The sequence below is a fragment of the Pipistrellus hanaki genome (assembly GCF_964339955.1).
Source record: "Pipistrellus hanaki genome assembly, chromosome: X".
NCBI lineage: Eukaryota > Metazoa > Chordata > Mammalia > Chiroptera > Vespertilionidae > Pipistrellus > Pipistrellus hanaki.
In genome coordinates this window covers 101,289,028-101,306,478 of record NC_140524.1, presented here as the reverse complement: position 1 = coordinate 101,306,478, position 17,451 = coordinate 101,289,028, and the positions used below count along the sequence as shown (strand labels likewise).

General features: G+C 46.3%; 1 protein-coding gene across 1 annotated transcript in view; it reads right to left on the bottom strand.

Moving 5' to 3' along the window:
- ARHGAP6 (Rho GTPase activating protein 6) overlaps positions 1 to 15,199 on the bottom strand; it is a 468,278-nt gene extending 453,079 nt beyond the window's left edge. Inside the window, exon 1 of the mRNA XM_084869821.1 lies at positions 14,632 to 15,199. Within this exon, the coding sequence (XP_084725947.1) occupies positions 14,632 to 15,195 (564 nt within the window). The 5' untranslated portion in view covers positions 15,196 to 15,199. The remainder of the gene's footprint in view (positions 1 to 14,631) is intronic.
- Between the last annotated feature and the right edge of the window lie 2,252 nt (positions 15,200 to 17,451).

Genomic DNA, 17,451 nt, shown 5'->3' with positions numbered 1-17,451 from the left:
TGTGCAGGAGGCAACCAATCGATGTGTCTCTCTCACATCGATGTTTCTCTCTCTCCCCCTCCCTTCTATGCTCTCTAAAAAGCAATGCAAAAATATCCTCAGGTGAGGATAAACGACGTAGAAACAAAAACAGTGATGGAGACTTGCCAAAACTGTACACAAAGGGAGAGGGGAGAGTAAAACCTATTCCCTCACATGGAAGAAGGGGGCGTTTGTGGTTCCAAGAAGATTGCCCGGATGGGTGAAAAGTTCTTCCAAAGCCAATTATTTTGTTCTTCAGCAACAGCAGCATACAGCCTGGGGCTCAGCATACTGACCAGCAAGGCAAGTAGCTCAAAGGAGGAAGAAAACCTTTTCCTTGTGATATGCTAAATAGTCGCTTTCCCCTTTAAAAAGGTCATACCACACATGACGTCTTGATAAAGTGACAGATGATGCAATAACTTCGCTCATAAGCGAAAAACTTCAGAAAAAAAGAAAAATGTAGCAAGCATGCATTTAAATGCTGTGAAGAAGCTGTTGTGTACATTATGAATGCTTCCACACCCTGTCTTTGGAGCATTTCAGCAAAACAAAGCATACATTCCACATGCCTGAATAGACTTCAGAGTTTTCAAAAAGCAATCTTCTCCTGCTCAAGTGCTCTGAGGCTGAAGAATTTTAACAGCCTGCAGGGAGGAAAGCCTAGAAACTGCTTAAGCGAATTCTAAGCATGCCCGCGTGGTCCCTGCTGGGCTGCAGGTAATCATCAATCACAGCCTTCTGGCAAAAGCTTGACAACAACACTCGCTTTCTCATCTTTTTTATCTCATTACTAGAGGCCTGGTGCACAAATTTGCACACAGGTGGGGTCTGGCCCACCCGGCCCAATTGGGGTCAATCAGGCAAGGCAAGCCAGGGGGAAGGGATGCGGGAGGTTAGCGAGCTGACCCCACCCCCTGGTCAAACTCCTGATCGAACTCCCAGTCAAGGGGACAATTTGCATATTAGCCTTTTATTATATAGGATGCCTTTCTCCTTATTAAAAAAAAAACACACATCATTTTAAAAAAGAACAGACATTCAGACTTTCTGTACATTGCTTGACAAACCAATAAAAAGTGTATGATTTTGCCCTTTCTTTTACCCATTTACAACCATTTCATCTTCATTTTTATTGATTTCAGAGAAAAAGGGAGAGAGAGAGAGAGAGAGAGAGAGAGAGAGAGAGAGAGAGAGAGAGACATCAATGATGAGAGAGAATCATTGATCGGCTGACTCCTGCATGCTGGGGATCAAGCTCGAGAGCAAAGCCTGTGCCCTTGACTGAAATCAAACCCAGGACTCTTCAGTCCACAGGCCAATGCTATATCCACTGAACAAAACCAGCTAGGGCCCATTTCATCTTTTCCAGTTCACCATGTCTGCATGGTGATACCAGGCAATATACCGTATACTCTACATTAAATGTAAGATTTCATTTCTTGTATGCAGCACACTTTGGAAACAAGCAGGAGAATTTACACAATCAGTTCAAAATGCCTCATGATGCCAAGCACCTATGCCAACTTTGGTGCTGTCACTTAAAAGATCTGTAAAACTACTTTTTGGAAACTCTTCTGAAATGTTTATTCATAACATGCCTTATAGTCACAACTTGGTTAAGCCAAAGAATAATAATCCCAGTAAAATCAACTATGATGCTTAAGAAAAGAGCCTGAGCCACAAATTTGTTTAAACCTCAGCATAGCCGAAACTGGTTTGGCTCAGTGGATAGAGTGTCAGTGTGAGGACTGAAAGGTCCCGGGTTCGATTCCGGTCAAGGGCATGTACCTTGGTTGTGGGCACATCCCTAGTAGAGGGTGTGCAAGAGGCAGCTGGTCGATGTTTCTCTCTCATTGATGTTTCTAGTTCTCTGTCCCTCTCTCTTTCTCTCTGTAAAAAATCAATAAAATATATTTAAAAAAAAACAAAACCTCAGCATATCCAGAAATCCCACTCCTAGTTCTATACCTAAGAGAAATGGAAACATGTGCCCACACAAAGACTTGTATGAGAGTGTTCGTAGCAGTATTATTCATAACAGCCAAAAAGTGAAAACAGCTTAAATATCTATCAAGTAATGAATGGATAAACAAGATAAGGTTATCCATGCAATGGAATGTTATTCAGCAACAATGTGGATGAACCTTGAAGAAATTGTGCTAAGTGAAAAACAGCCATAGACAAAATACTACATACTGCATAATTGCACTTATATAAAATGTCCAAAATAGGCAGATCCGAGGAGACAGAAAGAGTGGGCAGATTAGTGATAGGGGCTGGGGGAAAAGAGGAATGGGAAGTGACTGCTTAATGGGTAACAGGATTTCTCCCTGGGGTGATTAAAATGTTCTAAGTGTTGCAACTGATGGTTGCGCAACTCTGTACCTATTCTAGAAAACATTGAATTCTACACTTTAAATGGGTAAATTGCATGATGTGTAAATTAAATCTCAATAAAGCTTTTTAAAAAACAATTAAAGGAAATAATGGATATCATTGAAATCTAATTAATAAATGGGTTTTCCTGTAGCACTTACCTACTTTTGTGGGATTTTTAAAAAATATGTTTTTATTGATTTCAGAGAGAAAGAGAGAGAGAGAGAGGGAGAGAGGGAGAGAGAGAGAGAGAGAGAGAGAGAGAGAGAGAGAGAGAGAGACATCAATAATGAGAGAGAATCATTGATCAGCTGCCTCCCTGCATGTCCCCCACTGGGAATGGAACCTGCATCCTGGACATGTTCCCTGACCTGGAATCCAACCATGACCTCCTGGTGCATAGGTGACCCTCAACCACTGAGCCCTACTATTATTTTGGTGAACAGCACATTTGGGATTTTCCAGAAAGTACTGGGGAACAAAAGAGGTTTTCCCAGCCATTGTCCCATCCAGGGATCCACCATCTAGCCGTCCACCCAACAACAGGCACAGAACTGCACAGGCCGGAGTTCCTTCTCCTGCGTGAGCCAGCTGCCCACATTCAGGAGCTGACCTCCTACACTCCTTATTCTGGGCAGGCAGCTACTGTGCAAAGTAAGTATAAAAACTGTGAAAATTTGTTTAAAAAGCAGATGTTCCCATCTATCTAAAAAACAGTGTGTTTCACATTTTACACACCAAAATCTATTTTTTTTAAAGTTGTACACAAGTTCACCCTCCAGAGGGCTACAATGTACAATTCTTGGTATTTGGGAAGAAATGCTAGCACTTTCCTCACAGACAGAAGCAACCATATTCTCTTCAAGGCTCCCAGCACCCTTTGTTTTTTTTTTTTGTCTTTTTTTTTTTTTTTTTTTTACTGTTCTTTAACTTACACAAGTAATACCTGTTTATTTCAGAAGAACTGAACATACCAAAATGCGAAAAGAGAATTTAAATTCATCCAGAGATATTATAATAATATTTTGACATGTTCCCTTATTATTATCTTTTTCAAACCACTTCAAAATTCCAAGTCTTACACACACGCACACACATGCATGCGCGCACACACCTGTAGGTGGATCAGGCACTGGCCCCTAGCTACATGGTAGAAATGCCCCTTAGTCGGTGGCATCTATTCCCTCATCCTTTGCATCTGGACTGGCCTGTGGCTTGCCCAGTGGGAGAAAGCAGAGCTGGCCCAGTGCCGTTTCCAGGTTCCCCCTGCAGAGACTCTGAGCACCGCTTACAGCTCAGCACCCGCCATGCATGGCACAGGCCTGAGCCACCTGATGCTGGCTGACACCAAGTGAACAAAACTGCTGAAAAAACCCATTGCTTCCATTTGACTAAAATTATTGTTGACAAATATGAATATCCGAGCATCCGGTTTAATCTACACATTTCCACCAGGAAAGCACATTACAAACATCTGTTTCAGTCCCAACATTGCCAACACTGCGTTTCTGTTTGAAAAGAAACCTTATGTGAATAGATATCTTCTCAGATATATATTTTTAGTGTTAAAAGTTTTTTTTTTCCTTTTTATTGAACTTATTGGGGTGACAATGGTTAACAAAATTATACAGGTTTCAGGTGCACAAAAATAAGACATTTTCAACTAGTGAATTTCACAGAAAATAATGACCACATTTTTTTTTTTTTGCCAACCAAGAGAAATGTTTTATGTTAAAACCAAGCTCGAAGGTAACAAGATCAGTATATTCCAAGAATGCATGACAAGCCAGGCATAGTTGGCTTGTTTTTGCAAAGAAACTCCCGAATCTATACTTTGTGCCCTAGAGATTGTAATGCTGCTGCTTCGCATTTTGGTATGTTCAGTTCTTGGCCAATGGTATTTTTCCAACGGTATTTATTATAAAACAATGTTGGCAAGTGAAAGAAAACAGCACCCACTGATAATATTTTGGTAGAATTATGTGTTTATTCGAGGCTGTTAACAAGAGAGAAGTGAGCAGCGAATGAGCGCAGAGGAATGCTGCTGATGTAAATGAATATTTACTCAAAGCGAAGCGCTCCCTCCCCCTTCTGATAGGGGATAACAAAGAGCTTTGAACTTGGATTTCTCCCAGCCTAACACACCAACAGATGTGGCACCCAAAGAAATGCTTGCTCCCCTACCGGTGTGGCTCAGTGAACAGAGCGTCAGCCTGAGCACTGAAGGGTCCCGGGTTCAATTCTGGTCAGGGGCACATGCCCAGGTTGTGGGCTGGATCCCCAGTTGGGGGGGAGGGGAATGCAGGAGGCAGCTGCTCAATGATTCTCTCTCATCATTGATGTTTCTCTCTCTCCCTCTCCCTTCCTCTCTGAAACTAATAAAAATATATTTTTTTTCAAAAAACTGCATTCTATCTGCAGGTTCCAGGGGGAAACCCATTTTCTTGTGTTTTCCACGTTCTAGAGGCCACCCCATTTCCTGACAGATGGCTCCGTTTTCAAAATCAATCTCTCTCTCTCTCTCTCTCTCTCTCTCTCTCTCTCTCTCTCTCTCTCTCCTCCCTCCCTCCCTCCCTCCGTAGTTCTATCCTCACATCTCCTTCTCTAACTCTGACCGTCTTGCCTCCCTCTTCTAAGGACCCTTGTGATGACATTGGGTCAGCGAGACATTCCATGATAATCGCTCCATTTCAAGATTCCCAGTTTAATGACATTTGCAAAGTCCCTTCTGCCAAGTAAGGCAGCATATCTCTGGGTTCTGGGGATTAGGAAGCAGACACCTTTAGGAGGCCATTGTTCTGTCTACCAGAGCCCTCTTTCCATATTGCCACCGCATTCGGAGCACGTCCAAGGGTTTCTTTATCTGAAAGAATTGCTTTCATAAAAGGGGAAGCACCTGTGGGGCCCTGCGTGATTGTTCCACATACATCCCCAGTATCACGGGCATAGCTGGCACTCAACAAACATTCCATGGCCGCCTATTGGAGTGGCCAGTTTGGCTCTGCTGGACCAGAGTTCCTGGGGAAGGGGAGGAGGTAGACTAGGATGATATTGTAAAGGGCTTTGGACCAACTGGCTGAGCAGTTTAGATTTCAGTCTGTACACCCTGAGCACCTGCAAAGGTTTTCGCTCAGGGAGTAAACATGATGACAATTATGAGTTCGGAGTAGAAGGCCAATCAGCCAGATGGAGAGGGAGAAATCCAAGGCGGGGTGACCAAGTAGGAGGCCACAGCAATGAGGACCCAAATGAGGCAGTGGCGATGAGAAGGAACAGCTGGGGAGATGTAAAAGCTTTGATACAGCCATAGCCGGTTTGGCTCAGTGGATAGAGCATCGGCTTGCAGACTGAAGGGTCCCAAGTTCAATTCCGGTCAGGGCATATGCCCAGGTCGCAGGCTTGATCCCCAGTGGGGGGCGTACAAGAAGCAGCCAATCCATGATTCTCTCTCATCATTGATGTTTCTAGCTCTCGCTCCCTCTTCCTTCCTCTCTGAAATTAATAAAATAAAATAAACAAGAACTTGGATACATGCTACTTCAAATCCTTCTTAGAACAGAGCACATGAGAAGTAAGCACAACAGGGTTTGAGAAGTTATTGAAGATCAGAGGAAAAGAGGGGTGGGCCTGGAGGCATCTCCAGCCATCTCTCATAAAATGAAGAAGGTAGGAACATGGTGACTCCAAGCAGAATAGGAAGTACAGAAAATGAAATGTCCTCAGGGCCGATACCAGTTTGGCTCAGTGGATAGAGCGTCGGTCTGCGGACTGAAAGGCCCCAGGTTCGATTCCGGTCAAGGGTATGTACCTTGGTTGTGGACACATCCCCAGGAGGGGGTGTGCAAGAGGCAGCTGATCGATGATTCTCTCTCATTGATGTTTCTAACTCTCTATCCCTCTCCCTTCCTCTCTGTAAAAAAATCAATAAAATTTTTTTTTTTAAAAAGAAAGAAATGTGCTCAGAGGGAGGGGTTGCCGATCTGTTCCGCTTCAAATGTGTAGAATCTGAGCAGCCCAGGGGGCATTGCGAGCAGGTGTCTTGCACAAAGTCAGAAATAGATGTCAAGAGCTCATGTGCAAGCCTGACCGGTGGGCTCAGTTGGATGGAGCATTGTCCCGTATGGACACCATCAAGGGTTCAATTCCTGGTCAGGGCACGTACCCAGGTTGTAGGTTCAATCCCCAGTCGGGTGCTCACAGGAAGCAACTGGAGGCAACCAATCGATGTTTCTCTCTCTATCACTCCCTTCCTCTCTCTCTCAAAAAAAAAGATCAATTTTAAAAAAGAGTTCATGTGCAAGATCACAGCTAGATACAGAGCTGGGAGTGTCCCAGAGATGGGTAATGGCTGAAGTCACAAAAGTGAATGAGATCATCAAGGGAGAAAAATTTAAAGAAAATGTAGAGCCCTAGCTGGTTTGTCTCAGTGGATAGAGCATAGGCCTGCAGACTGAAGAGTCCCAGGTTCTATTCTGGTCAGGGCACATGCCCGGGTTGGGGTTCGATCCCCAGTGGGGGTGTTCAGGAGACAGCCAATCCATGATTCTCTCTCATCATTGATGTTTCTATCTCTCTCTCTCTCTCTCTCATGCTCCTGAAATCAATAAAAATATATTTTTTTAAAAAAGAAAAGGTAGAACCATGGGGATGCCTGGACAAAAGCAAGCACAGAGACAGGAAAAAAGAAGGAGATGGTAGATAGGGAGAAGCGAACAGTAGGAGAGGACTGAGACTCCTCTGTGTGGTGGGGAAAGGAGGGGGAGGGCAGACCAGTGCAGGTGTCTAAGAAGAGTCTTGGAATGTGGGCACCTTAGGGAGAACTGTTTCAGTAAGTAATGAGAATGGAGAAGAGATTGCCAAGGTCTAAGTTGCTCCTAGTCACTCCTTTTTCCAGAAGTTTGGCAGTTTGTATTGAGAGTCAAGAGAGATTTCAGGATGGTTCTACCCTCAGGATGTTGTGTGAGTTTGGGTTTAACCTTTTTGGTCCCTCTCTTTAACTGTGAAATAAGGAGGCTGCAGCTGGGTGCTACCCAAGGTCCTTTCTTTTTTTTTTTTTCTTTTTAATCTTCACCTGAGGATATTTTCCCATTGATTTTTAGGGAGAGTGAAAGGGGGGGGCGGTGACCTTGGCACTACTGAAATCTCGAATAGGATAATGAATTGTGGGATCTGTCCTCTGCACTGTAGGATGATTTGCATTGTCCCTGGCCCCTGCCCACTCACCAGATGTCAGTAGCATCCCCCATCCCAACTCTGTCAATCAAAAATGGCCCCAGGATAACTAGAGAGCATTATGCTAAGTGAAATAAGCCAGTCAGTGAAAGATAAATACCACACGATCTCACTAATTTGTGGAATATAAAGAACACTATAAACTGATGAACAAAAATAGATACAGAAGCAAAGAAGCATCAAACAGACTGTCAAACTACAGGGGGAAGGCAGGGATGGTTGAGGGGAGTAAGGATCAACCGAAGGACTTGTATGCATGCATATAAGCACAACAAATGGACACAAGACACTGGGGGGGGGAGAGTATGTGCTGGGAGGGGGAGAGAAGGCTGGGAGGGGTCAATGGGGGGGAAAGGAGACATATGTACTACTATTTGTAATACTTTAAACAATAAAATAAAATTTAAAAAATAAATTAAAAACTGTGGTACATCTATACAATGGAATATTATGCTGTTGTAAAAAGAAAGGAACTCCTACCATTTGCAACAGCATGGATGGACCTGTAGAGCATTATGCTAAGAGAAATAAGTCAGTTGTAGAAAGATAAATATCACATGATCTCACTCATTTGTGGAATATAATGAACATAAACTGATGAGCAAAAACAGAACCAGAGACAGTGAAGCATCGATCAAACCGTCAAACCTCAGAGGGAAAGAAGGGGAGAGGAGGAGTAAGGGGGAGAAATCAACCAAAGGACTTGTATGTATGCATATGAGCCTAACCAATGGACAAAGACACCAGGGGGGATGAAGGCATGAGTGAGGGTATGGGGGGACAAGGGGGGGATAAGGACATATATATAATACCTTAATCAATAAAGAATATTGGCCCCAGAATGCCAACTTGCCCCCAGTTGAGAACCACTGGTCTACAGAGGCCAATCTATTAGGATTCAACGGCACAAGAAAACAATTTTCTCAAGTGGAAAGGCAATAGAGGTTTATATGCTAACTCTCATTTGTTTATAGGACCCTTGGCATGGTTTCCTGGAGCCCACTTCCTCTGAGTATCTACACTCTACTAATATACCCTCCCCCACCCCCAGACACCAGAGGAATATCTTTGAATCACATATCTGATCATGTTGCCCCCTCATGCTTAAGTAATCAATTTCCCTCATTCTCCACAACAGGGGGGAGGGGACTCAGCCTGGGCATTCTTAACATTGAGACCAGGTGACTGTTGTGGGGGGCTGTCTTACACATTGCAGGGTACTTAGCAACATCGCTGGTCTCTCCCTCTTGCCACTAGATGCCAGTAGAGCCTCCCCTGTAGTGGGTAGAATAATGTCTCACCTCACCCTAATCCCTGGAACCCATGAATTTGTTAAATTGCATGACAAAGGAAATTTAAGGTTGCAGATGGAATTAAAGGTTGCTAATCAATTGACGTTAAAATAATGAGATTATCTTGGATTATTCTGGTGAGCCCAATGTTATCACAAGAATCCTTAAAAGAGCCCGAGGGACAAAAGACTATAGAAGAAAGTCAAAGAGATCCAACATGGCTGGCTTAAAGATGAAGAAAGCGGGCCACTGGCAAAGCAAAAGATACGGGTCCTAGAGCCTTGAGAAGGAACACAGCCCTTCCAATACCTTGACTTCAGCCCAGAGAGCCATTTCAGACTTCCATCCTCCAGAAGCATAGGATAATAAATGTGTGTTGCACAGGATAATAAATGTGTGTTGCTCTAAGCCGTTGAGTTTGGGATAATTGGCTATGGCGGCAATAGAAAAGTGATACATCACCATCCCCAGCTGTGACAACCAGAACCGTCTTCAGCCATTTCTAAATGTGCCCTGGGGACAAAGTTGCCTCCAGTTTGAGAATCACTGCTCTGTAAGATGTACAACCCAAATTCCTGAGGTGTGCACAGTGGGCTCTTCATAATGAATGTCACCCAACCTGTTGTACGAGCATCCAGCAGAGCGAGAGACAGCCCATGCTCCAGGCACACCGAACTCCTAACTTCAAAAATGCTCCACATGTTGCACTTCCCTGCAGATTTGATGCCAAGAGGTGTTCTGAAGGGTAGGCAGTGTGCTCTGGCCTCCAGCCATAGTTAGGTATTATCTTCCAAAGACATGTCCAATTTCTGGTTTCATTAGATTTTATTCCATAAAAATCCATGTGGCTGCTAATATAATAAACCATAGATGTCCTAACCTCCTCCTCCAAACGAATCATTGCTCCTAAGCCCCTCTAAGTCCTCTTCGTTGGAAACTCAAGCATCACCAACCCCTCTTTGCCTTTATATGTCTATCCTGTTCCCCCGAAAATAAGACAGTGTTTTATATTAATTTTTTCTCCCAAAGTTGCACTAGGTCTTATTTTCGGAGGATGTCTTATTTTCGGGGAAACACGGTACTACTTTATCTTCATCAAGGGATCACTTCCCTTCTTCATAAAAATGGCAGCCATCCTTGAGATCAAGTTCAAGTGTTCTCTACACAAGTAAAGCTTTCCAAAGACTCCCCAAAGCAGAGTGAACCAACACAGCACCACCCTCTGTCTCCATCCCTCATTGTGTTGTGATCCTTCTGCATTGTACTTCTTGGTTGATTCATCCATTCTCCTCAGCAGACTCTGAGCTCTTTAAGACCTGACACCATATTTCAGCCTCTCTGAACTCCTGGTAGCTACAGAAATATTTGTGGTCCAGAAGTGCTTGTGGCATGAATGAAGATGAGAAGTCATGGATAGAGAAAAATCGAATTAATTTTGGGTTATCAAAGCTGGGAAACTCCATATGAGCATAATCCCAGCTCTGGTCCATGAGAATTAGAAGAACCCCAGAGTTGGAACAAGACCTTGTCTATGTTCAGAATCAGGGACAAAGCTTGGCTGCTAAAAACACAAGTTGAGCCCGGCCTGCATGGTTCAGTGGTTGAGCATCAACCTATGAACCAGGAGGTCAGTGTGGGGCATGCAGGAGGCAGCTAATCCATGATTCTCTCTCATCATTGAAGCTTTATCTCCCTCTCCCTCTCCCTTCCTCTCTGAAATCAATAAAAAAAAATATTTTTAATAAAAGAACACAAGTTGAGTAGCATGTACCAATGGTATCACCATGCAGCATTTATCCTTTAGTCTTCTCCCTTAATCTACTCAATAGATATTCTACCCAGCCTGTCCACAAATCAGATTTAGTTAAAGCAATCCTGAACTACAAAATGAGGAAATATAAACAGAGTCATAGATGATTTTGACTAACATCTTCAGGTTTATGGCCACAATATAGTCATTTGTGAGCTCTGAGTGAACATACGTCATCTAGTGGCAGGCATTTATGAGAGTCGTGGGAGCAGGAGCCACTGTAAGAACATTAAGTTTAAAACCAGAGAATCTGCTGCAAGAAGATTCTGCATGCATGCGCGCGTGCACACACACACACACACACACACACACACACACACATTTTTTTTTTCATTTTTAAACACTGCTTTTTGTAAGTTATATTTTATAACTAAATAGAAATGGATGTGATCCACCTCTGGCTAAACCTGAACGAAGGTACATTCTCAGGTTTGCCTATGGATTCCATGGAAGAGAAAAGTTGAACAAACCTTAAGTGGTCCATGGAGCGGGATTTGCATAGATTTGGGATTTGATGAAGGCCCCAGGAAGCTCTATGGCCGCTGAGAGCACTTCTGTGGACACTCACTCGCTTTATGGTCAGCATAGAGTGTGCATTCAACTCTCTGGTGCAGTGATTCTCAACTGATTCTCAATTTTGACACCTAGTAGCGTCTCTAGACATTTTTCATTGTCACTCTGGTGAGGAGGGGTGCAAGTGGGTAGCCCAGGGTGCTGCTAAAGATCCTACTATGCACAGGACAGCCCCAGCACAAAGAATCATTCAGCCACAAATGTCACTAGGGCAGAGGCTAAGAAACCTTAAGCCAGAACAACCAGGAAAAGCGCAAGAATCCGACCTGTATGAACCAAATTTCCCCACCGGGGCCCATAAGGAACCTTGCAAGGGGCTTATTTGCTGGACTTTTGACATCATTAGTGAAGATTCCCTTTTAGAACACAGACCCCATCTCGCTTGCCAGTGAGAAGGACAAGCAGTGCTCAATGAGATGAATTGCCTTGGGTGTGTGTGTGTGTGTGTGTGTGTGTGTTTGAGAAGGCTTCAGGGCGTTCAACCTCTGAAAGGTAATCCAGGCCATTAAATTCCAGACCCAGGGGTTACGTTAGGATATCTGGGCCTCTACTAAACAAAACCAGCCTTCACGCCAGGATTCTATCCAATCACTCCATGTCTGCCTCAAGAGCAAAAGGATCTCTCTCTCTCTTTCTCTCTCTCTCTTTCTCTTTCCCTCTCTCTCTCTCTCTCTCTCTCTCTCTCTCTCTCTCTCTCACACACACACACACACACACACACACACACACACTCTCACACACACATTTTATGAGAAAGTTTTGTTCTTTGGCTAGATGGCTTTGTATTTAGTGGTGTTTTTTTTTTCATTTTTAAAGACTGCTTTTTATATGTTATATTTTATAACGAAACTTGAAAATACAAGATATCTAAGCTTAAGGATATTTCATCCATTTTTCTTTCTTTTTATTGTTGACACTATTACAGATGTCCCCATTTACATGTACTTGGTTTGAACCACTGCAAAGAGGTGACAGTCACAGTAGATGAGCTTGCAGACTGCCCAAACACTGCATGGAACAGTTGCAAACCACCGGTATTGCTGCAGTTCAGCTACTTGTCCATTGACTATGAGGTTCAATGGCCAAGGAGATCATTTTGAACAAGTTGTGACCACCTACAATAGAATGCCTTTTGGTAAAAAACAGCTTCTGTATGTGATATCACAAGTATGATGATTGCTAAGTAAAACCATCTTAATGGTTTAAACATGAATGTCAGGGGCTACCTAATCCAAGAACTTGCTTTCCATTTCTCTCTCTTTCTCTTAACTCCAACAGATTCATCTGATAGTGTGTGCTTCTGGTATAGAGTGGTAACCCTGCCCCTTCTAAAGACCAAGATAAATTTATTATTTATTTATTTATTTATTTATTTATTTATTTTTATTCCTCACCAAAATATATTTTCCTATTGATTTTTAGAGAGAGGGAAAGATCCAGAGAAACATCGATGTGAGAAAAACATATCAATTGGTTGCCTCCTGCAGGAGCCTCAACAAGGGCCAAGGCCAGGGAGGAGCCTGCAACCAAGGCACGTGACCTTGACCGGAATTGAACCTAGGACCCTTCCTTCAGTCCGCAGGCCGACTCTCTCTTCACTGAGCCAAACCGGCTAGGGCAGAAATTTAGCATTCAGATTTTTGACATTTAGATCTCTCTAAAGCTGAGTTCCCTGGTTTGGAGATAAACTCTGGCTCTCTGACTTGACTTTTCTTTCTACGGCCATCATCCTCAAGAAAATGGGCAGAACAATCAGCAATGTTTGTTAGTTTTTCTAACCCATACTCTTCTTCCGACAGTAGCAGTTACTTTGACAAAGTAACGAATATTTTATCCGTGGGTGATGCTAATATTTCTGAGAAATTCTGCTGATTTTTCTAAGGCGATCTATTAAAAGCCAAAAATCTCATAGCTATCCATGTTAACAGAGCGAGGTATGCTCGTGGATGTTATTCTCTAACTGTTTTTCTTGGTTCTGTTTCCTTTATTTAGTCTAAATCTCCAGCAATTACAAGGTATTGCATTTCATTTCTGTAATTCTAACTGTACTTTAAAATATTTCATTACAACGAATGGAATCTCCTTTCCTTTATGGAAACAGATCCAAGGCAAATCTATAGAGTTTGTGGACTGGGCGAGGAGTTGTTAATTTTAAAAACAACTACTATTTAGCTTGTAAAAGCATGCTGCTTTCCAAGGACCCATCAACCACAGCTTCCCAGTGGCTCTGCTCTCCACTCTCCCTAACCAGAGAGCACACACTGTGAAGGTACCACATAGCTGCCTCTCAGCTCCTTATTTATTAACTAGAGGCCCGGTGCACGAAATCCATGCAAGGGGCTTGGCCCCCGCTTGCCTCAGCTTCCTCCGGAAGGACGTGTAGTCTAATTAGCATATTACACTTCTATTATTATAGATGACTCCTGATTCCCACATATTTCATTAACAAAATAAGTGAAATAAGGAAAACTCCTAGTTGTCCTTAGTGGAATCTGGGCATGTTTCCATGATTTTTCTCAGTCTTAACCAGATATATATATATATATATATATATATATATATATATATATATATATATATATATATATTTTTTTTTTTTTCATTGATTCCAGAGGGGAAGAGAAAGAGAGAGAAACATCAGTGATGAGGGAGAATCATGGATCAGCTGCCTCCTGCACGCCTCCTACTGGGGATCAAACCCACAACCCGGGCATGTGCCCTAGACCAGCAATCGAACCTGGTACCCTTCAGTCCACAGGCCCACACTCTATCCACTGAGCCACACCGGCTAGGGCTAACCAGAGATTTCCAAACCCCTCCCCCACAAACCAACATTCCATGCCATTTCCTAAACTAGTACCCCATACCATAGGGTTCTGACATCAGACCTTTAGGGAAAAGAAAATATCCAAACTATCAGTAGAGAATTCTAGTAGTTACTCCACCCTACCATCCCAACACACAGAACTACAGACTGACACTATCAACAACACCCTCCAGAGCTCCTGAGCGCTCTTCGGAACCAGATGGCAGGTATGTGTCACCTAACCCTTGCCACCGCTTAGAAAGAAATCATCTGAGTTCCCCAAAACATCAACTTTGGGTGAAGGGATGAGATGCCCCTTTGCAATGGCGAGCAGCCAGGAAGCCCGAACCAGACGCACACCTGTGGCCACGAGGGACGGCCCATTTCCAGGGACCAGTCCCTGGCCAAAGAGGAGCAGCCACACCACGGGAGCCCCTCGGTGGGTCCCTGGCCCGGAAAATGGGACGAAGCTAAAGGCGTCCGTGGTGGAGCACGAGGGCCCCGCCATCAGACCCTACCTCGCACTTCCATACGACATAGGGGTGGCCGTGGCTGCTGGGTGGCGACTGCAACTTCCTCTGCTGGAGCCATCTCCTGGGAGAAGCGAAGATGCTGCTGGAGCCCCCGCCGGAGGAGCAGAGGACAGTGCTCCGGCTGCCCTGCCCGGCCAGGACGGAAGGCAGGTCCCAGGCAGTGCTCTTCTTGAGGCTGCGACCGGCAGGGACCTCATAGTCAAAGTGGAAGCTGCCCGAGGGCGACTTCTCCAGCGGGGTGCTGGGCGTGGAGAAGGATGCGCACAGGGGTCGAGGGGACGAGAGGCGGTTGGCCCGGGAGTGTGGGCCCCGCGGGGAGGACGCCAAGCGGCCCCCAAGGCCCTCAGCCAGGGGCAGTGGGGAGCAGAGCCGGCTCCCCGGGGCCCCCGAGCCGCCCTCCGCGCCCCCGTCGCCCCCGCAGCCGCCGATCAGGGCAGGGTCCAGGCTGCGGGTCTGGCGCAGCTTCCGCTTGGAGAAGCCGGGGCCCGTGGAGCCCGGGGCTGGCGAGGAGCAGGAGAAGACGCTGTGCAGCAGGCTCTGCGCAGACATCGCGGCGGGCCGCTGCCGCTCCGGACACCGGCGATCCGGGGCGCGGGAGGAAGGGGGCGCGGGCGGCGATGCCAGGCTCACAGGGTAGCAGAGGCCGGTGCCAGGCTCACGTGCCAGCGGCGCGCTACAAGTGCCCCGGCGGGGGCAGGAGCAGGGCCATCACCAGCCTTCTAGGAAAGGGTCCGGGGGTCCTTGGCGGCCACCAGAAGACTAACACCTTCCCCAGGAGCCCGAGCTTCGAGGGGAGTGAGGAAGAGGAGGAAGAAGGTCAGTCGCTCGCTGGCTCCCAGCTCCAGCCCTCCAGCGCCACTCCGCCTCCCCAGCCGAGGAGGGAAAGAGACTCCTGGCTCCTGCTCCGGCGCTGGGCAGCCTGGAAGTCTCCAACAGGTTCCTCTTCGCACCCGAAGGCAGTGGTGGGGGCCGGGGACGAGGCACTCAGGGCACGTCGGTGCTCCTGGGCACCAAGAGGGACTCCTCCCGGGATGGAGCCGGCGCCCGGGCTGCGCCGCGGGGCGATCGGGGCTCTGGAGCCCCGAAGCCGCGGGTCCGGCCTCCGCTTGGCCGCTGCGCCCACTCCTCTGACTGTCCGGGCGCAGGGATGTCTCCACGCTCCGGGGTCCGAGGGGGCCAGGCTAGCCCCAAAGCGGAGACCCGGAGCCCGCTCCGCTCAGGGCCTTCTGAGGACGGAGGCTGCGATGGGAGAGGAGTCCTGGCCGCTCAGGGGCTGCGCAGAGAACACTAAGCGCTGCGGCCGCGCTCCGCTCCAAGGGGCTCTGGGTGTTCGCAGCGCAGCCGGGAGCCCGAAAGCACCAAGCTCCGCTGGAGAAGGCGGGATCGGGGCAGCCGGGACCAGCGGGCGGGAGGGAAGCCAGGTCCGGAGCTGAGGCGGAGCCAGGAGCGGGGGAAGCAGAACCTGGAGTTTCCTACGCCCAGACCTGGGAGCCGCCCGGACACCGACACCGGGTCTCCCAGGGAGGACGGAAGTGCGGACCTTCTCCCGGGCCTCCCCTCCCCCAGGTCCAGGGGGAGGCCGGCTCCACTCACGTTTCTGGAAGGAAAGGAAGTGTCAGATTGCACCCCACCCACTGGTGTCAGATGGGCAACCCGCTCTGAAGTTGAAGTTAAAGGTCCTGCCTTCCTCGGCCCGGTCCCTGTGGGTTTTTTTTTGTTTTTGTTTTTTTAAAAAGGAAGGATAGAGATAGGATTCAATCGGGCTGGAGACGGGACCTCCTGAGTGCAGGGGGAGGGTCCTCCTGGTAAAAATGTGCTGGGAGGAGGCGGGTGTGGCTGGCGCACGCAGCGGGCGCCCATAGGCTGCTGGATGGGCGCTCCAGGCGATGGGTCTCAGATCCCGGCTCCCGGATGCCTCAGGGCGCCGCACGCCCGGCCACATTCCTCCGAGGCTGGAAAATGCTGGCTATGTCAGCGTTCCTGCCTGGACGCCAGCCTGGAGCGCTTCTCCTGCCACCGTCCCGCCCTGGAATCTGCAGAGCGCACCCTCTCTGCGGGCTCGGTGACGTAACACTTAGGTTTGCAACCTAATCTCTCTGCCTCCTGATTAGGGGGAGCCCAGATGATGCTGGAAATGAGTTTATGGGTCCTTTTGCCACCTCAGAGAATTGTGTGCAGACGGAAAGGCGACTTTCCTGCACCATTTCTTTTACTAAAGAAAACAACTTCCAGTGAACTTGTGAATACAGGTGTTTGTTGGACACAAGCGTTCGTTTTGTGGTGTGCATGTCAGAATTGTCCAACGTTGAGTTTGGAAGACTTCTTTTATTCCCCATGAAATGTTCAGGGGGGAAATTACTTTGTCTTCTTAAAAAGTTTTAAAAAATAAGAAAAAAGAAAATTAGACTTATTTGCATTATGCTTATTAATTTGTGCAGTTACTCAGTGTCTGGTAAGTTAATGTTCAAGAAAAATACTAATTTTTATTGAAATGTTCTATTATTTTATGTTAACAATTTCTCATTTGTTTTAGTCCTTTGTATCCAGCACGTCTCTATTGAAATTAACCTACGTTTTTATAAAATAAATATAAAAAGTGTGTTTTGAGACCCAGCTGATATGGCTCAATGGTTGAGCTTTGACCTGTGAACCAGGTCAGGGTTAGATTCCCAGTCAGGGTGCATGCCCAGTTGCACACTCTATCCCCAGTGTGGGGCATGCAGGAGGCATCTGATGGGTGATTCTCTCTCATGGTTGATGTTTCTCTCCCTCTCTCTTCCTCTCCCTTCCTTTCTGAAATCAAGA